At 43.6% G+C, this 19881-nt stretch overlaps 1 protein-coding gene across 39 annotated transcripts in view; it reads right to left on the bottom strand.

Moving 5' to 3' along the window:
* SPECC1 (sperm antigen with calponin homology and coiled-coil domains 1) overlaps positions 1-19881 on the bottom strand; it is a 498473-nt gene that overhangs the window by 204573 nt on the left and 274019 nt on the right. For all 39 annotated transcript variants that reach the window (XR_013535346.1, XR_013535347.1, XR_013535355.1 and 36 more), the window contains one exon: positions 8049-8256. Coding sequence is in view for 26 of the 39 variants with exons in the window: in XM_078372281.1 (XP_078228407.1) it covers positions 8049-8256 (208 nt within the window). In the remaining 13 variants the exon portion in view is untranslated. The remainder of the gene's footprint in view (positions 1-8048; positions 8257-19881) is intronic.

The following is a 19881-nucleotide window of genomic DNA, read 5'->3' as shown; positions in this document are numbered from 1 at the left end:
CAAAGGGAATGCTTCCACTTTTTGCCCATTCAGTATGATATTGGCTGTTGGTTTGTCATAAATAGCTTTTATTACTTTGAGATATGATCCATCGATACCGAGTTTATTGAGGGTTTTTAGCAGAAAGGGCTGTTGAATTTTTATCAAATGCCTTCTCTGCATCAATTGAGATAATCATGTGGTTTTTGTTTTTGGTTCTGTTTATGTGGTGAATTACGTTTATAGACTTGTGTATGTTGAACCAGCCTTGCATCCCCAGGATGAATCCTACTTGATCATGATGGATAAGTTTTTGGATTTGCTGTTGCAATCGGCTTGCCAATATTTTATTGAAGATTTTTGCATCTATGTTCATCATGGATATTGGCCTGAAGTTTTCTTTTCTTGTTGGGTCTCTGCCGGGTTTTGGTATCAGGATGATATTGGTCTCATAGAATGATTTGGGAAGGATTCCTTCTTTTTGGATTATTTGGAATAGTTTCAGAAGGAATGGTACCAGCTCCTCTTTGTGTGTCTGGTAGAATTCGGCTGTGAACCCGTCTGGACCTGGGCTTTTTTTGTGTGGTAGGCTCTTAATTGCTGCCTTGACTTCTGCCCTTGTTATTGGTCTATTCATAGTTTCGGCTTCCTCCTGGTTTAGGCTTGGGAGGACACAGGAGTCCAGGAATTTATCCATTTCTTCCAGGTTTACTAGTTTATGTGCATAGAGTTGTTTGTAATATTCTCTGATGATGGTTTGAATTTCTGTGGAATCTGTGGTGATTTCCCCTTTATCATTTTTTATTGCATCTATTTGGTTGTTCTCTCTTTTCTTTTTAATCGATCTGGCTAGTGGTCTGTCTATTTTGTTGATCTTTTCAAAAAACCAGCTCTTGGATTTATTGATATTTTGAAGGGTTTTTCATGTCTCAATCTCCTTCAGTTCAGCTCTGATCTTGGTTATTTCTTGACTTCTGCTGGGTTTTGAGTTTTTTTGATCTTGCTCCTCTAGCTCTTTCAATTTTGACGATAGGGTGTCAATTTTGGATCTCTCCATTCTTCTCATATGGGCACTTATTGCTATATACTTTCCTCTAGAGACTGCTTTAAATGTGTCCCAGAGATTCTGGCATGTTGTGTCTTCGTTCTCATTGGTTCTGAAGAACTTCTTTATTTCTGCCTTCATTTTGTTGTTTATCCAGTCAACATTCAAGAGCCAGTTGTTCAGTTTCCATGAAGCTGTGCGGTTCTGGGTTGGTTTCTGAATTCTGAGTTCTAACTTGATTGCACTATGGTCTGAGAGGCTGTTTGTTATGATTTCAGTTGTTTTGCATTTGCTGAGCAGTGCTTTACTTCCAATTATGTGGTCAATTTTAGAGTAGGTGTGATGTGGTGCAGTGGAGTGTTAAAGTCTCCCACTATTATTGTGTGGGAGTCTAAGTCTCTTTGTAAGTCGTTAAGAACTTGCCTTTTGTATCTGGGTGCTCCTGTATTGGGTCCATATATGTTTAGGATCGTTAGCTCTTCTTGTTGTATCGATCCTTTTACCATTATGTAATGGCCTTCTTTGTCTCTTTTGATCTTTGTTGCTTTAAAGTCTATTTTATCAGAGATGAGAATTGCAACTCCTGCTTTTTTTTGCTCTCAATTTGCTTGGTAAATCATCCTCCATCCCTTTATTTTGAGCCTTTGTGTATCCTTGCCTGTGAGATGGGTTTCCTGGATACAGCACACTGATGGGTTTTGAATTTTTATCCAATTTGCCACTCTGTGTCTTTTGATTGGTGCATTTAGTCCATTTACATTTAGGGTTAATATTGTTATGTGTGAATTTGATACTGCCATTTTGATGCTAGCTGGCTGTTTTACCCGTTAGTTGTTGTAGATTCTTTATTATGTTGATGCTCTTTAGCATTTAGTGTGATTTTGGAATGGCTGGTACTGGTTGTTCCTTTCTATGTGTAGTGCCTGTTTCAGGAGCTCTTTTAAAGCAGGCCTGGTGGTGACAAACTCTCTGAGTACTTGCTTGTTCGCAAAGGATTTTATTTTTCCTTCACTTATGAAGCTCGGTTTGGCTGGATATGAAATTCTGGGTTGAAAGTTCTTTTCTATAAGGATGTTGAATATTGGCCCCCACTCTCTTCTGGCTTGTAGAGTTTCTGCCGAGAGATCTGCTGTAAGTCTGATGGGCTTCCCTTTGTGGGTGATCCGACATTTCTCCCTGGCTGCCCTTAGTATTTTCTCCTTTATTTCAACCTTGTTGATTCTGATGATTATGTGCTTTGGGGTTGCTCTTCTTGTAGACTATCTTTGTGGTGTTCTCTGTATTTCCTGCAATTGAGTGTTGGCCTGTCTTGCTACGTGGGGGAAATTTTCCTGGATAATGTCCTGAAGAGTATTTTCCAGCTTGGATTCATTCTCTTCGTCACATTCTGGTACACCTATCAAACGTAGGTTAGGTCTCTTCCCATAGTCCCACATTTCTTGGAGACTCTGTTCATTCCTTTTTGTGCTTTTTTCTCTGATCTTGGTTTCTTGTTTTATTTCATTGAGTTGATCTTCGACTTCTGATATTCTTTCTTCTGCTTGGTCAATTCGGCTATTGAAACTTGTGCATGCTTCGCGAAGTTCTCGTATTGTGTTTTTCAGCTCCTTTAATTCATTCATATTCCTCTCTAAGTTATCCATTCTTGTTATCATTTCCTCGAATCTTTTTTCATATCTTTTTTCAAGGTTCTTAGTTTCTTTGCATTGATTTAATAGATGTTCTTTTAGCTCACAAAAGTTCCTCATTATCCACCTTCTGAAGTCTAATACCATCATTTCGTCACAGTCATTCTCCATCCAACTTTGTTCCCTTGTTGGTGAGGAGTTTTGGTCCTTTCTAGGAGGCGAGGTGTTCTGGTTTCGGGTGTTTTTCTCCTTTTTGCGCTGGTTTCTTCCCATCTTTGTGGATTTATCCACCTGTCATCTGTGTAGTTGCTGACTTTTCGATTGGGTCTCTGAGTGGACACCCAGATTGTTGATGATGAAGTATTTCTGTTACTTGGTTTTCCTTCTACCAGTCTAGCCCCTTCACTGTACGACTGCTGAGGTCCACTCCAGGCCCTGCTTGCCTGGGGTGCACCTATAGCAGCTGCGGAACAGTAAGGGATGCTACCAGTTTCTTTTTCTGCTATCTTTGTCCCAGAATGATGCCTGCCAAATGTCAGTCTTTTGGATACAGAGGCGCCAGGGAGCTGCTTGAGGAGACAGTCTGTACTTAATAGGAGCTCAAGTGCTGAGGTGTGAGCTCTGTTGTTCATTCAGGGCTGTTAGGCTGCTATGTTTAATTCTGCTGCAACCTAACTCATAAAAAAACCCTTTTTTTCTCAGATGCTCCGTCTGGCAGGGATTGGGGCTTTCCTTGTGAGTGTCCGCCGTGCTGTCCTGCCCAGCTAGGAGGCAGTCTAGTCACTATTTGCGTGCCAAGGCTCCGCCCTGCTGGTGTGAGGTTCGCCGTGTTGCTGCAGGCTCCGCCCTTCTGCCACAGGATACGCCCTGTGGCGGAGTCTCTCTGTTGTAGCGGGTTGCCTCGGCAATGGCAGGCTGCGTCAGCAATGGGTGTGTACCTCAGTAGGGAAGGTTTGCCTCAGTAATGGCGGACGCCCCTCCCCCACGGAGCTGCGGCCTCAGGGAACCCCTCCACGGGGAGCGTTTGGAATCACCGTTTTGTTTGTCCCACTGCGCTACCCCAAACGCTGTCACCCTGGAATCTCCTGGGCTAGTTCAGTCTCAAGTTCAGCCCTCCCAAGTCTCAGGTTGCTGGCCCAACAGGGCACCCAGACGAGCGCGCTTTGTGTGGAGCGCTGTGTAGCGCCGCCACAGTGCGGGCCGCCGCTGCACTGGCCGCTGGCTGCGCCAGCCAAAACCTCTGCCTGGCGTCCCGCATCTCCTCTATACCTAGGAATTTCCCCATTCTGTGGGCAACAAATATCCGTCTGGAAATGCGGCCCTGACTCACCCCCTCCGCGCACTGACCGTGAGCTTCAATCCTGGATTGTTCTCATAGCGCCATCTTGAGTCCTCTCGTAAAGCTTTTTTTTTTTTTTTGAGATGGAGTCTCACTCTGTCGCCAGGCTGGAATGGAATGGCGCAATCTTGGCTCACTGCAACCTCTGTTTCCTGGCTTCAAGTGATTCTCCTGCCTCAGCCTCCTGTGTAGCTGGGACTACATGCGCACACCACCATGCCCAGCTAATTTTTGTATTTTTAGTAAAGACAGGATTTCACCATGTTGGCTAGGATGTTTTCAATCTCTTGACCTTGTGATCCACCTGCCTCAGCCTCCCAGTGTGCTGGGATTATAGGCGTGAGCCACTTCACCGGGCCCGTAAAGTACTTTCTAGAGATGTGAGTCTCAATCACAGTTAAGCCTCTGAATCACTGGTGAGGTTTTTCAAAAGCACAGATGTTCTAGTCCCACACTCCAGACACACAGAGGCAGAATCTCCAAGGACGGACAGAACCCAGGCATGTGTGCATTTATCAGCTTCCCAGGAGGCTTGACCACCTCTCCCTACTTAAGGACACCTGCAGCCCCTCAGGCTCCCTGCCTCCAGTTCTCTCCTTATGGCTATCAGAGTCATTCAAGTTCAAATTTGATGATGTCAATCACTGAGCTAAAATTCCTCAATAGGTCCTCATGCTCTAACCTAGAGCATTAGTTTTCTATGAGGGATGTAAATCAGAATAGCCAGAGTAGGCTAAAAAGATGCTTGTGGGCAGGTCCTACCCCAGCAGTTCTAGTTCTACTGGGACTGAGAGTTTGTGTATGGAATCAATGCTGCACAGCAGAAAACACTCCTTAACTTCCTTTTATTTTTCAGTCCATTTCTTTCCCATCAGCATCTTATAGGAAAAAGTGATTGGTCTAGGCTAGATTTATGTGTCCCTGGGTCTCTGTGCAAAAACATATCTTAATCATACCTCAATATCCTTTTAAAAAGTTTAAAAGCTTTTCAAAAGACGATTTGTATGTGGTTCTAAATTTCGCTGTGGACATTAATTATACACTGATTTTCTTGGTATGTCTGTGCTGACTTTTAAGGATTTAGGGACAATATAACCCTATTTTCAACAGTGAAATATCACAAAAACAAAAACAGAACTTGCTGTCTTTGACTTTTCTTCTCGATCATGCTGCTGGGTTTGGAAGGATATACTGATGATGATGGCATCTAGGTTTTCAGTTGCATCCTGACAACAGTCTGGATGGCACCAAATGCCGAGGTTCCCCAGTTCTACTGCATGTCATGTCCAAGCAGGAATGGGCAGACGCTGTCAACTCTCATGCTAACTAACTAATGTCTGAAATACACAGTCAATTCTAATATTCATGGTAATTGCAGAGTTGCCATGAACACCAAATCAGCAACCACTGAACTATTGTCCCTAGGAAAAATATGAGTTAGGTTCCTGTGATCCTCTGATCATGAGATTCTCATCAACTAAAATGTCACTTGCATTATATAGACTCATCCACCAATGTCTCTATAAAACAAGCCAGGCTCATCAACCATGGAAACCCACTCTTTCCATTTCTCTCTTTCTGAATAACATTAAGCAAGTATTTTAAATTCTTCTTCAGCCTCCTGATCTGCAGAGCCTGACTTGCCTGCAAAGTTAACCTTTCTCACACCTTATGCCCTTTTGAAACTTGGGAGCCAACCAGCACTAGCCGAGAAGGGGTTAACATTTTCCTGCCCCTGGGTGATGTGAATATACATTGCTTTGGTTTTCAGCCTCACAACAATATTGCCCACTGCTTTTTAGAACTGGATGTCATCTCACAAATCCATGAATTTAGCACATAGTTTTAACAGGTCTCAGGGCAGCCTTTTATACATATTGTCAAACTTCCTCTCCTCTTCTCTGATGCACTGTATTGAGTTTTTTGTTTGGTTTGTTTTTTAGAGATAGAGTCTTGCTCTATTGCCCAGTCTGGAGTGCAGTGGCACAATTTTGGTTCACTGTGGCCCTGGCCTCTCGGGCTCAAGGGATCCTTCCATCTCAGCCTCCAGAGTAGCCAGGACTATAGGCATGTACCACCATACCTGGCTAGTTTTTAAATCACTATTTTGTCAAGACAGAGTCTCATTATGTTGCCCAGGCTGGTCTAAACTCCTGGGCTCAAGCAATCCTCCCACCTCAGTCTCCCAAAGCACTGAGATTACAGGGATGAGGTCACTGGACTTGGCCTCATGTGCTGTATTGTTGATTCAATAATGCTGAACTCATGCTCAACAGGACAAGAGCTCATGTCTGCATGAAGCTTCCCTAACACAGGTGTTTTCTCTGTAGGTACATCTCAACCTTGCTGTGCTTGGGGGCAGTGGACAGCACTGCAGCATGCACTCAGGGCCATTTTAAACAGCAAAGTTACCAAAAACAAAAAAAAGCACAGAAAATGTTTAAAAGCAAGGTATTAAATAGACTGTAAAAAAGACACATGTACAGTATGAGAAGGCCAAGTGTCTCAGTCTGACCTCAGTTGAAAACATAAGCAGTGAATGACACGTTTTTGCTTCTCTGTGCATGTCTGAAAATGATGGTGGAAGTGCTCTGTGTATTGGTTTTGGGGTTAAAATACATTTTAGCAAGCAAGTGAATTCACAAATGTGAAATCTCTGAATAAGGAGGATCAACTACATGGGATAGGGAACTTCTCAGGCAACTGACCAAGCCAATCTTAGTAATGGCAGGTGTGACAATGGTTTGTGCATTAAATCTTTCGTTACAAAAGAAAATACATTAGATGTGATAATTTGACAAGGCTTATTTGGACCAAAAAGGTAATATTTAACTAGTCGCTTTTAAAATTTTATTTCCCAATTCAAAGCAAACAATGAGTTCATAAATAAGTCATATGCTGATGCCTCTTCAGCAACTAAGTGTCTGACATCTATAAGTTACTTGACATCCTACCTCCAATGGGACACATGCAGGAATTGTTTTCTCCCTTAGATCAAGTGTACACATTTCTGACACCTATCATCCATCTCTATCAGATCCAAGAGAGAACACAGTGTCAATACTTGATGACTGGCAAACAATTTCTTCTGAATAACTTTCTCCTACCCCGCAGAATATCCTTAGGAAGGGTTCCTGTGAACTCTCAGACACAGCTGAAAGTGTCCTAATATGTGGCCTCCAAGCTGATCAGGCTGCCTAGAGACAGCAGCAACAGCATGGCTTACACACAGCACATCCAGCACAGCCAAAAAACATTTGCAGCTGGGTATATTGTCCAGCTCACACCTGGTAATCCCAGTGGTTTGAGAGGCCAGGAGGATCACTTGAGCCCAGGAGTTTGAGGCTGTAGTGAGCTATGATTGCTGCAGTGAGCTACAGCTGCATCACTGCACTCCAGCCTGAGTGATAGAGTGAGATCTCTAAAAAAACAAAATGAAAAGAATTTGCTATTTTTCACCACCATTGCTGACTCATGTTCAACAGTCTTTTCTTCTGTCATCCCAGTTTCCAAAACAACTGCTATAATCACTCATCTCTTAATCTGTAGTTTTTAAACTAGAGATTAATGATTGTTTCTTAGGTGGCATTCTTCCTATGAGATTACAGCGCACTCAAATGAGAGACTTCATAAACCCCAGCCAACACATGGTCAAAAACCCTCCAACAGTCACCTACTGCTACTGGTTTCTTTAGTGTCCCACTCAGGTCCCTTCCATATTTCACCTGGGCTTGACTCCACTTTCTTTCTTTTATAATTTTTGAGACGGAGTTTCGCTCTTGTTGCAAAGGCTGGAGTGCAATGGCGCGATCCCAGCTCACTGCAACCTCTGCCTCCCAGGTTCAAGTGATTCTATTGCCTCAGCCTCCCAAGCAGCTAGGATTACAGGCGCCCACCACCACACCTGACTAATTTTGTATTTTTAGTAGAGATTAGGTTTCACCATGTTGGTAAGTCTGGGTCTCAAATTTCTGACCTCAGGTGATCCACCTGCCTTGGCCTCCCAAATTGCTGGGATTACAGGCGTGAACCACCATGCCCGGCCAATCCCACTTACTTTCTAGCTCACTGATAAGCTGATTATTGTGTAACTTGACAGCCCGGTGCTGTTCCACCTGATCTTCCAATTCAAATATGGTTTCTTTCATGTCTTTGATCTCTGCATCACTCTCTGAAGCTTTTTCTTGCAGCTTTAGGCTGGTTCTACTCAGCTGTTCTGCTTGGTGATCACATATCTCCTTCAGGTGTGAATAATCCTTTTCCACCTGAAATAAAAGGAAGGTTCCTTGGTCAGTTTAACAACAACAAAATTCCCACAGTGACCTGTCCACTAGAAGCCCAAGCCCCAACATGATGCAATATACCCATGTAATAAACCTGCACATGAACCTATTCAACCTAAAATGAAACATTACAAAAAGCTCCCCACAAGTCAGCAGCAGACTCATGACCACAGTAGCAAAAACACTCTTGGCATGTGCGGTTTCTTGTATTACCTCAGAAACAGCCAAGGCTGTGAATAGTCAGAGAAACACAATGTATGCTCCCAATGGACTGGATCCTGTGACCCTTCCTACAAGCAGGAGAGAATCTGCACGCACTTAAACATTCCTCTTTCCACAGCTGGGGAGAGCAATGCTTCCCTGCGAAGAACTGGCCCTGCACCAAGAGAGTTGCCTGGTGCGGCGGCCCTCACCAAACATCTGCTGTGGAGCAGCGCCCTCTGCTGCTTAGCTGTGAACAACATCCCTGAAATTATGCTAATCTGCAAACCCCCAGGTCCCCTTACACATAAAGATACTTGTGGTTGCAATGCTTCTTTAGAGGAATCTCTAAAGATTCTTTATCACATTCATGCTCTATCACAGCAAAAATGTGATAGAGAACTCTGACAGAAGGCACACAGAAACGTGCATGCACCAGAAGCACAAAAGTGGCACAGCAGAGTCGCTCCACCTGTTCAATTTTTAATTGTTAAACACTTTAAATACACAGAAAAGCACCAAAAATAATCATGCACCAAAACAGATTTAACGACAGTTAAATATTGCCACATTTGCAAAATCTTTTTACTTTAATTTCTTAAAGCCTCTACCTTCCCTTCCACCTCAGAGAGTAGTAGTATCCTAATTGATAATATGGTCATCCCTTGAACGGTTTTTCACTTTTACTATATACGTATGTGTCAATGATAATATGCAGTACTGCCGTTTTATACAATGTTATACTACATTGTGCTTTTGCATTGGATTATACTGTGTCTGTATTATATTGCATGCTCTTGCTTTTTAACTGTTTTCTTTTCTTTTCTATTCTTTTTTTTTTTTTTGAGACGGAATCTCACTCCGTCGCCCAGGCTGGAGTGCAGTGATGCAATCTCAGCTCACTGCAATCTCCACCTCCCAGGTCCAAGGGATTCTCCAGCCTCAGCCTCCCAAGTATAGCTGGGATTACAGGTGTGTGCCACCACACCTAGCTAATTTTTTTGTAGAGACAGGGTTTCACCATGTTGGACAGTCTGGTCTCAAATTCCTGACGTCAGGTGATCCACCCGCCTCGGCCTCCCAAAGTTCTGGCATTACAGGTATGAGTCATAGTGCCGGTCCAACTGTGTTTTTAAATGTATCCATACTGGTACACATCAGGCTGGTCATTAATTGCTGCACAGTATTCCACTGTCTTAATATAGTATTTTATTATTACAAAAATGCTACAATAAACATCGTTGCCCCTTTTTTACAGTGCTTCAATTAACATTACTAAATAGCTGTATATTTACCATGTAATCTAAGTTTGATGCCTAATAGACTTCTTCCTAGACTTGGGGTAGGGGTGGGGTTTCTTTGTATGCAATATAATTTTTTTCCAATTACATTTTACTTGCAAAACCTTCTGGCTATAAGCTCTATGGCAACAGGGACTTCTCTGTTTAATTCACCATTGCATCCCCAGTATCTACAGAGCATCACACACAGGAGGCATTTAATGAATATTTGATGAATGAATGAACACTGGGAGGCAACATTACAGGGTCATTCACTGGGAAGTTGTGATAAAGGATAAGGAAGGGAGGGGAGACCTGGAAACAGAGCAAGATAGCTGAAAAGACTCCTTCAGCAATGCACCCTTCCTGCAGAAACACCAAATGGAATTGCTATCCACATAAGAAAGCATCTTCATAAGAACCAAAAATCAGGTAAACGATCACAGTGCCTGTTTTTAACATCCTATTAAGGAAAGAGGCACTGGAGAGGGGAGGAAAGTGGCACTGGAGAGGGGAGAAAAGAGGCACTGGAGAGGGGAGGAAAGAGTCTTGACTCTCCATCATCCCCTTTCCCTCATTCCTTGGCAGCAACCACATGGTACAGAGACAGCATCTGTGCACCCATGGGGAGGGAAAGAGCAATGATTGTGAGACTTTGTATTGGAATTTGGTGCTGTCCCATCATAGCAGAAAGCAACACAGGACAGAATTCAGGCAGCACCCATGGAAGAAGCATGTAGACCAGCCCTAGCTAGAGGGGAATCTTCCATCCCATTGAGAATCTGAGTTCTGGCAAGCCCCACCTCTGTGGGCTAAAGTATTTTGGAGTCCTAAGCAAGCATGAAAGATAGTCTAGGCCATGAGGGCTGCAATTCCTGGACAAGTCTTGGTGCTGTGCTGGGCTCAGAGCCAGTGGACTTGGGGTGTACATGACCCAGTGAGACACCAGCTGGAGCAGCCAAGGGAGTGCTTGTACCACTCTTCCCCCAACCCCAGGTAGCACAGCTCACAGCTGAGGGAGGAGAGGGAAGAGTAAAGAGGACTTTGTCTTGTAACTTGGATACCAGCTCAGCCACAGTAAAATAAAGCACCAGAGTCCTGAAGCCCCCATTCCAGGTCCTAGCTCCCAGATGACATTTCTGACATAGCCTGGACCAGAAGAGAAACCCACTGTCTTGAAGGGAAGGACCCAGTCCTGGCAGCATTAATCACCTGCTGACCAAAGAGGTTAAACATCAGTGGCGCCCACGCAGTAGTCGTCATGGGCCACATACTATACTGGCCTCAGGTGTGAGCCAGTGAGTTTCCAGCTGTGGTGGTCACAAGGAGAGATTCCTTCCACTTGAGGAAAGGAGAAGGAAGAGTGAAGGGGATGTCATCTCGCAACTTGGGCACCAGTTCAGCCATAGTAAAATAAAGCACCAAGCAGGCTCCTAAAGTCCCTGATTCTAGGCCTTAGTTCTTGCACAGCATTTCTAGACCCGCCCTGGACCTGAAGGGAGCCCACTGCCCTGAAGGGAGAGACTGAGACCTGCTGACTAAAGAGCACTTGGGCCCTGAATAAACATCACTGGTGCTGCCACAGGCCTGGGGTGATGTTGGCCACTGGGTTTGAGGAAAGGAGAGGGAATAGTAAAGAACTTTGTCTTCCAACTTGGGTACCAGCTCAGCCACAGTAAAATAAAGCACCAAGCAGACTCCTAAAGTTGTAGATTCCCAAAGTTGTGGACTCCAGGCCCTAGATTTCAGATAGCATTTCTAGACCCACTCTGGGCTAGAAGGGAGCCCAGCAGCCTGAAGGGAAAGACACAAGCCTCGCTGGATTCCTCATCTGAAGACTAAAGGGCCCTTAGGCCTTGAATAAACATCAGCAGTAGCCAGGCAATAGTCACCACCGGTTTTGACTGAGACCCAGTGCTGGGCTGGCTTCAGGTCTGACCCAGCACAGTCCCAGTAGTGGTAGCCACAGGGGTGTTTCACCTCTGTTCCAACTCTAGGCAGCTCAGCATGAAGAGAGAGACTGTGTATTTGAGGGAAAGTAAGGAAAAGGAGCAAGAAATTTTGCCTGCTAAACTGGGAAATTCTCCTCGATCTTATCCAGGTCCACCAAGGTGGTACCTCTGTAAGTCTGCAAGAATCACAGCATTACTGGGCTTGTGGTACCCCTTAATGCAGATACAGCTGCAGTGACCAAAGCCTTAGATCATTTCCTTTGAATGCCTGGAAAGTCTTCTCAAGAAAAACAAATACAAACAAGCCCAGACTGTGAAGATTGCGTAAATCCCGGACTCTGCTATGCCCATCTATGAACATCCAGAAATTTATGACATACTGAAGAATGCATGAGTCTCAACAGCATAACTGCTCAAACGGAAGAATTAGTGAGCCAGAAGACAGGAGATTTGAAAATCTACAGAGGAGTAAAAATTTAAAAAGAATGAAACACACATATAAGATCTAGAAAACAGTCTAAAAAAGGGGCATATCTAAGAGTTATTGGCCTTAAAGAGGAGGTAGAGAGAGAGAGAGACTGGGGTAGAAAGCTTATTCAAAGGCATAATAACAGAGAACTTCCCAAACCTACAGAAAGATATTAATACTCAATTACAATAGGTTATAGAACACCAAGCAGATTTAGCCCAAATAAGACTATCTCAAGACATTTAATAAACAAATTCCCAAAGTTCAAAGATAATGAAAGGATCCTAGAAGCAGCAAGAAAAAAGGAACAACAAAGGAGCAGATTTCTCAGTGGAAACATTACAGGCCAGGGAGAGAGGCATGACATATTTAAAGTACTGAAGGAAAAAAGTGTCAAACATGACGGAGAAATAGAGTTTCCCAGACAAACAAAACCTGAGAAATTTCATCAACAGCCAACAAGAAATGCTAATGGGAGTTCTTCAATCTGAAAGAAAAGGACATTAACAAACAATAAGAAATCATGTGAGCATACAAAACCCACTGGTAACAGCAAATACAGAGACAAATAAAGAATATTTTAACACTGTAATTGTGGTGTGTCTACTACTCATATCTTAAACAGGAAGACTAAAACGTGAATCTATCAATAGAAACAAAACTGAAGAAATGAGATCATATCAAGTTAAAAAGGAAACAACCAACAAAGTGAAGAGACGGCCCACAGAGTGGGAGACAATACTTGTAAACTACCCATCTAATAAGGAATCAATAACCAGAATACATAAGGAGCTTAAACAATTCAATGGGGAAAAAATCTAATAATCTGATTAAAAAGTGGGCAAATTATATTAGACACTTCTTAAAAAGACATGGCAAACAGGAATATGAAAAGGTGCTGAAACGTCGCTCATCATCAGAGAAATGCAAGTCAAAACTACAATGAGATACCATCTCACCCCAATTAAAATGACTTTTATTCAAAAGTCAGGCAACAACAAATGCTGGAAAAGATGTAGAGAAAAGTGGACCCTTGTACACTGTTGGTGGAAAGTAAATTAGTACAGCCACTATGAAAAACAGTATAGCAGTTCCTCAAAAAAAAAAAAAAACTAAAAAGAGAACCACCATATGATCCAGCAATAGTACTTCTGGGTATACACTCAAAAGAAAGGAAATTAGTCTATAAAGAGATATCTGCACTCCCCATGTTTATTGCAGCACTATTCACAATAGCCAACACTTGGAATCAACCTAAGTGTCCATCGGCAGACAAATGGATGAAGAAAATATAGCCCATATACACAACAGAGTATTCAGCCATAAAAAAAGAATGAGTTCCTGCCACTTGCAACAACATGGATGGAACTGAAAATCATCATGTTAAACAAAATAATCCAGGCACAGAAAGATAAACTTCATATATTCTCACTCATTTGTGGGAGATAAAAATTAAAACATTTGAACTCATGAAGCAAGAGACTAGAATAATTATCAGAGGCTAGGAAGGGTGGTGGGGCGGGGTGGAAATAGGGATGGTTAATGGGTACAATATAGTTAATGAAACCTATTATTTGATAGCACAACGAGGAGACTACTGCATTGCATGCCTGTGTCAAAATATCTCAGGGACCGCACAATTGTATACACCTACTATGTACCCATAACAACAAAAATTAGAAAAAAGTATAAGAGAGAGGAAGGGAGGGAGGGGAAGAAAAGGAGAAGAGAGAGAAAAACAGCCTGGGAAAGAGCTAGAGGGCCCTGCCTGTGCTCAGGGGTCAGCTCTGGATGGTAATATAAAATGGATCATTGCAGGTTGTAGCCTAAAGCTTGAAAGTTGTTCAAGTACATCAAGATGACTAAGGACACACATTCCGGAGCCAGACTGCTAGGGTTTTAACCCCAATTCTAGTGAATCGAGCCTTGTATTCTTTAATCCCCCTGCCTCTGCTTCATAATCTAACAACTGGGGTGGGGGGGAGCAGTGCAGTTAAGTGAAATAATGACTCGTAGAGATTATCATAGTGCCTGGACCATATAATAGTAAAAGTCAGTAAAACTCATTCTTTCGGGCCAGGCATGGTGACTCATGCCTATAATCCCAGCACTTAGGGAGGCTTAGGCAGGTGGATCACAAGGTCAGGAGATTGAGACCGTCCTGGTTAACACGGTGAAATTCCCATCTCTACTAAAAATACAAAAAATTAGCTGAGCGTGATGGCAGGCACCTGTAGTCCCAGCTACTTGGGAGGCTGAGGCAGGAGAATCATTTGAACCTGGGAGACAGAGGTTGCAGTGAGCTGAGATCACAGCTGCTGCACTCCAGCCCAGGCAACAGAGTGAGACTGTGTCTAAAAAAAAAAAAGATTATTCTTTCTCTCACAAGTGCCTTATTTATTATACATATAATACTACATAGTAATATAATACAGGTCCATTTGACCAAGAAAAATCATAATACATAAAAGACCAAATGTCTTATATCCTAACTACTTTATTAAACAGATGACTTTACTATTTTTTGTTATTGTTTTTTTTTGCAGTCAGGGGACAAGGTCTTGCTCTGTTGCCCAGGCTGGAGTGCAGTGGCACAATCACAATCATTGCAGCTGCAACCTCCTGGGCTCAAGCCATTCTCCCCACCTCAGCCTCCCTCACAGCCGGGACTAAAGGTGTGCATCACAACGACCAGCATATTTGTTTTTAAAGATGGGGTCTTGCTATGTTGCCCAGGCTCCTGAGTTCAAGTGATCCTCCCACCTTGGCCTCCCCAGGGCTGGGATTACAGGCATGAGCCACTGTACCTGGCCAGAAGATGATTTTTAAGGAGAAAAGAGGTGCTGCACTTTAGATCCTGGAAGGCTGATATCTGAAATCATCTGAAAAGCAGCAACAGAAGGTAGGTTTTGAGTCTTGCAACCTGGGGCAGACTGTACTGTGGCCTTCTGCATAGCTGGCTGGCTGAGTGTTGTGGAGAACTCAGGCTGGAGTCTTGAAACATGCATGTGATTTGGCTAGGACTACTGTGGGCTAGGAATTAAACTGAGGATGTAACAAGGCAGCCTAGAGGGAGAGCACCCTGAGCAAGGCCTCTGCAAGCAGTCAAGGCTGCTGCCCCTCAGCAGCTCTGCCCCTCTGCCTCCCATGGGTAGGTAACTCGGCATGGGGAGGGCACCTGCAAATCAGCATTTGTTTTATATGTACCCATTATTTCATCCTTCTTGGGTGTTGGAATAATTATCTCAAATTTAACAATATATTCCACAAACTTCTTTTTTTTTTTGAGACGGAGTTTCGCTCTTGTTACCCAGGCTGGAGTGCAATGTCACGATCTTGGCTCACCGCAACCTCCACCTCCTGGGTTCAGGCAATTCTCCTGCCTCAGCCTCCCAAGTAGCTGGGATTACAGGCACGCGCCACCATGCCCAGCTAATTTTTTGTATCTTTAGTAGAGACGGAGTTTCACTATTTTGACCAGAATGGTCTCGATCTCATGACCTCGTGATCCACCCGCCTCGGCCTCCCAAAGTGCTGGGATTACAGGCTTGAGCCACCGCGCCCGGCCCACAAATTTCTTTTATGTACAAAAAAAAAAAAAAAAAAGACAAGAATAAAAAAACAGAAACCTTTAAGTAACTTCACAACTTCTTCTAACAAGGGCTTGCTAAGTAATAACAGGCAGATTTTTTATATTCATTTATCAGATTCACACAGGAAGAGAGGGGAAGTTTTGAGTGAAATTAAATCACTTGAAAAGAGTAATCCAGGGGGGGACTCAAGATGGCGCTGTGAGAACAACCCGGGATTGGAGCCCGCGTTGAATTCGCAAACGGTGAGTCAGTGCTGCATTTCCAGACTGATCTTTGTTGCCCACAGAACGGGGAAACTCCCAAGTATAAAAAGACACGGGACGCCAGGCAGTAGGTCTGCCTGGCGAAGCCGGCAGCCGGGGCGGCGGCGGCCGGCCCTACCCAGCAATCCCCACAGGGCGTGCTTGTCCGGGTGCCTTGTTGAACCAGCAACCTGAGACTTGAGAGGGCTGGACTTGAGACTGAACGAGACTTGCACAGTAGCCCAGCCCAGGGGATTGCAGGGACAAATCGTTTGGGATACCCAGTGGGACGAACAAAACCGCGATTTCAAACTATCCCGGGCAGACGGTCCGAGACGCTCTGTGGGGGAGGGGCGTCCACTATGGAGGCAACCTGCCCCAACTGATATACACGCCCATTGCTGAGGCAGCCAGCCGTTGCCGAGGCAACCCGCCCCAACTGAGATACACGCCCACTGCTGACGCAGCCTGCCGTTGCTGAGGCAACACGCTACAACGAAGAGACTCCGCCCAGGGCGTGGCGGAGACGACAGCAGAGCCGGCAGGAACAGCGCGAATCACACAACAGCAGGGCGGAGCCTCGGCAGCCAAACAGTGGCTAGTCTGCCTTTGAGCTGGGCAGGACACCTGATCGGACATCCAAAAATAAAGCCCAAACCCCTCAACACAGAGCATTTGAGAAAAAAAAAAAGGGTTGTTTAATGAGCTGTGTTGCAGCAGAATCAAACATAGCAGCCTAACAGCCCTGAATGAAGAACAGAGTGCACAGCTCAGCAATTAAACCCCTATAAAGTACAAACTGTCTCCTCAAGCAGCTCCCTGACCCCTCTATATCCAAAAGACTGTCATTAGGCAGGCATCATCCTGGGACAAAGAGAGCAGAAAAAGAAACTGGTAGCATCCCTCGCTGTGCCACGGCTACTAGAGGTGCACCCCAGACAAGCAGGGTCTGGAGCGGACCTCAACAGTCGTACAGCGAAGGGGCTAGACTGGTAGAAGGAAAACCAAGCAACAGAAATACTTCATCATCAACATTCTGGGTGTCCACTCAGAGACCCAAACGAAAAGTCAGCAACTACGCAGACGACCAGCGGACAAATCCACAAAGATGGGAAGAAACCAGCGCAAAAAGGAGGAAAACACCCGAAACCAGAACACATCGCCTCCTAGAAAGGACCAAAACTCCTCACCAGCAAGGGAACAAAGCTGGACGGAGAATGACTGTGACGAAATGACAGAATTAGACTTCAGAAGATGGATAATGAGAAACTTTTGTGAGCTAAAAGATCATGTATTAAATCAATGCAAAGAAACTAAGAACCTTGAAAAAAGATTTGAAAAAAGATTCGAGGAAATGATAACAAGAATGGATACCTTAGAGAGGAATATGAATGAATTAAAGGAGCTGAAAAACACAATACGAGAACTTCGCGAAGCAAACGCAAGTTTCAATAGCCGAATTGACCAAGCAGAAGAAAGAATATCTGAAGTCGAAGACCAACTCAATGAAATAAAACGAGAAACCAAGATCAGAGAAAAAAGCGCAAAAAGGAATGAACAAAGTCTCCAAAAAATGTGGGACTATGTGAAAAGACCTAACCTACGTCTGATAGGTGTACCAGAAGGGGACGAAGAGAATGAATCCAAGCTGGAAAATACTCTTCAGGACATCATCCAGGAAAATTTCCCCCACCTAGCAAGACAAGCCAACACTCAATTGCAGGAAATACAGAGAACACCACAAAGATATTCCACAAGAAGAGCAACCCCAAGGCACATAATCGTCAGATTCAACAGGGTTGAAATAAAGGAGAGAATACTAAGGGCAGCCAGAGAGAAAGGTCGGGTCACCCACAAAGGGAAGCCCATCAGACTCACAGCAGATCTCTCGGCAGAAACACTACAAGCCAGAAGAGAGTGGGGGCCAATATTCAACATTCTTAAAGAAAAGAACTTTCAACCCAGAATTTCATATCCAGCCAAACTGAGCTTCAGAAGTGAAGGAAAAATAAAATCCTTTGCGAACAAGCAAGTACTCAGAGATTTTGTCACCACCAGGCCTGCTTTACAAGAGTTCCTAAAAGAGGCACTCCACATAGAAAGGATCAATCAGTACCAGCCATTCCAAAATCACACTGAATGCTAAAGAGCTTCAACATAATGAAGAATCTACAACAACTAACAGGCAAAACAGCCACTTAGAATCAAAATGGCAGTATCAAATTCACACATAACAATATTAACCCTAAATGTAAATGGACTAAACGCACCAATCAAAAGACACAGACTGGCAAATTGGATAAAAATCCAAAACCCATCAGTGTGCTGTATCCAGGAAACCCATCTCACATGCAAGGATACATAAAGGCTCAAAATAAAGGGATGGAGGAAGATTTACCAAGCTAATGGAAAGCAAAAAAAAGCAGGAGTTGCAATTCTCATCTCTGATAAAATAGACTTTAAAGCAACAAAGATCAAAAGAGACAAAGAAGGCCATTACATAATGGTAAAAGGATCGATACAACAAGAAGAGCTAACGATCCTAAACATATATGGACCCAACACAGGAGCACCCAGATACATAAGGCAAGTTCTTAATGACTTACAGAAGGACTTAGACTCCCACACAATAGTGGGAGACTTTAACACTCCACTGTCAATACTAGACAGATCAACCAGACAGAAAATCAACAAGGATACCCAGGGCTTGAACTCAGACCTGGAGCAAGCAAACCTGGTGGACATTTACAGAACTCTCTACCCCAAATCCACAGAATACACATTCTTCTCAGCACCACATCACACCTACTCTAAAATTGACCACATAATTGGAAGTAAAGCACTGCTCAACAAATGCAAAACAACTGAAATCATAACAAACAGCCTCTCAGACCATAGTGCAATAAAGTTAGAACTCAGAATTCAGAAACCGACCCAGAACCGCACAGCTTCATGGAAACTGAACAACTGGCTCTTGAATGTTGACTGGGTAAACAACGAAATGAAGGCAGAAATAAAGAAGTTCTTCGAAACCAATGAGAATGAAGACACAACGTGCCAGAACCTCTGGGACACATTTAAAGCAGTCTCTAGAGGAAAGTATATAGCAATAAGTGCCCATATGAGGAGAATGGAGAGATCCAAAATTGACACCCTATCGTCAAAATTGAAAGAGCTAGAGGAGCAAGATCAAAAAAACTCAAAACCCAGCAGAAGACAAGAAATTACTAAGATCAGAGCTGAGCTGAAGGAGATTGAGACACGAAAAACCCTCCAAAAAATCAATAAATCCAAGAGCTGGTTTTTTGAAAAGATCAACAAAATAGACAGACCACTAGCCAGATTGATTAAAAAGAAAAGAGAGAACAACCAAATAGATGCAGTAAAAAATGATAAAGGGGAAATCACCACAGATTCCACAGAAATTCAAACCATCATCAGAGAATATTACAAACAACTCTATGCACATAAACTAGTAAACCTGGAAGAAATGGATAAATTCCTGGACTCCTGTGTCCTCCAAGCCTAATCCAGGAGGAAGCTGAAACTATGAATAGACCAATAACAAGGTCTGAAGTTGAGGCAGCAATTAAGAGCCTACCTCACAAAAAAAGCCCAGGTCCAGATGGGTTCACAGCCGAATTCTACCAGACACACAAAAAGGAGCTGGTACCATTCCTTCTAAAACTATTTCAAACAATCCAAAAAGAGGGAATCCTTCCCAAATCATTTTATGAGACCAACATCATCCTGATACCAAAACCCGGCAGAGACCCAACGAGAAAAGAAAACTTCCGGCCAATATCCATGATGAACATAGATGCAAAAATCTTCAATAAAATATTGGCAAGCCGATTGCAACAGCAAATC

Source organism: Callithrix jacchus, chromosome 5 (genome assembly GCF_049354715.1).
Source record: "Callithrix jacchus isolate 240 chromosome 5, calJac240_pri, whole genome shotgun sequence".
Taxonomy (NCBI): Eukaryota; Metazoa; Chordata; class Mammalia; order Primates; family Cebidae; genus Callithrix; species Callithrix jacchus.
This window is presented reverse-complemented; position numbering and strand designations above follow the sequence as displayed.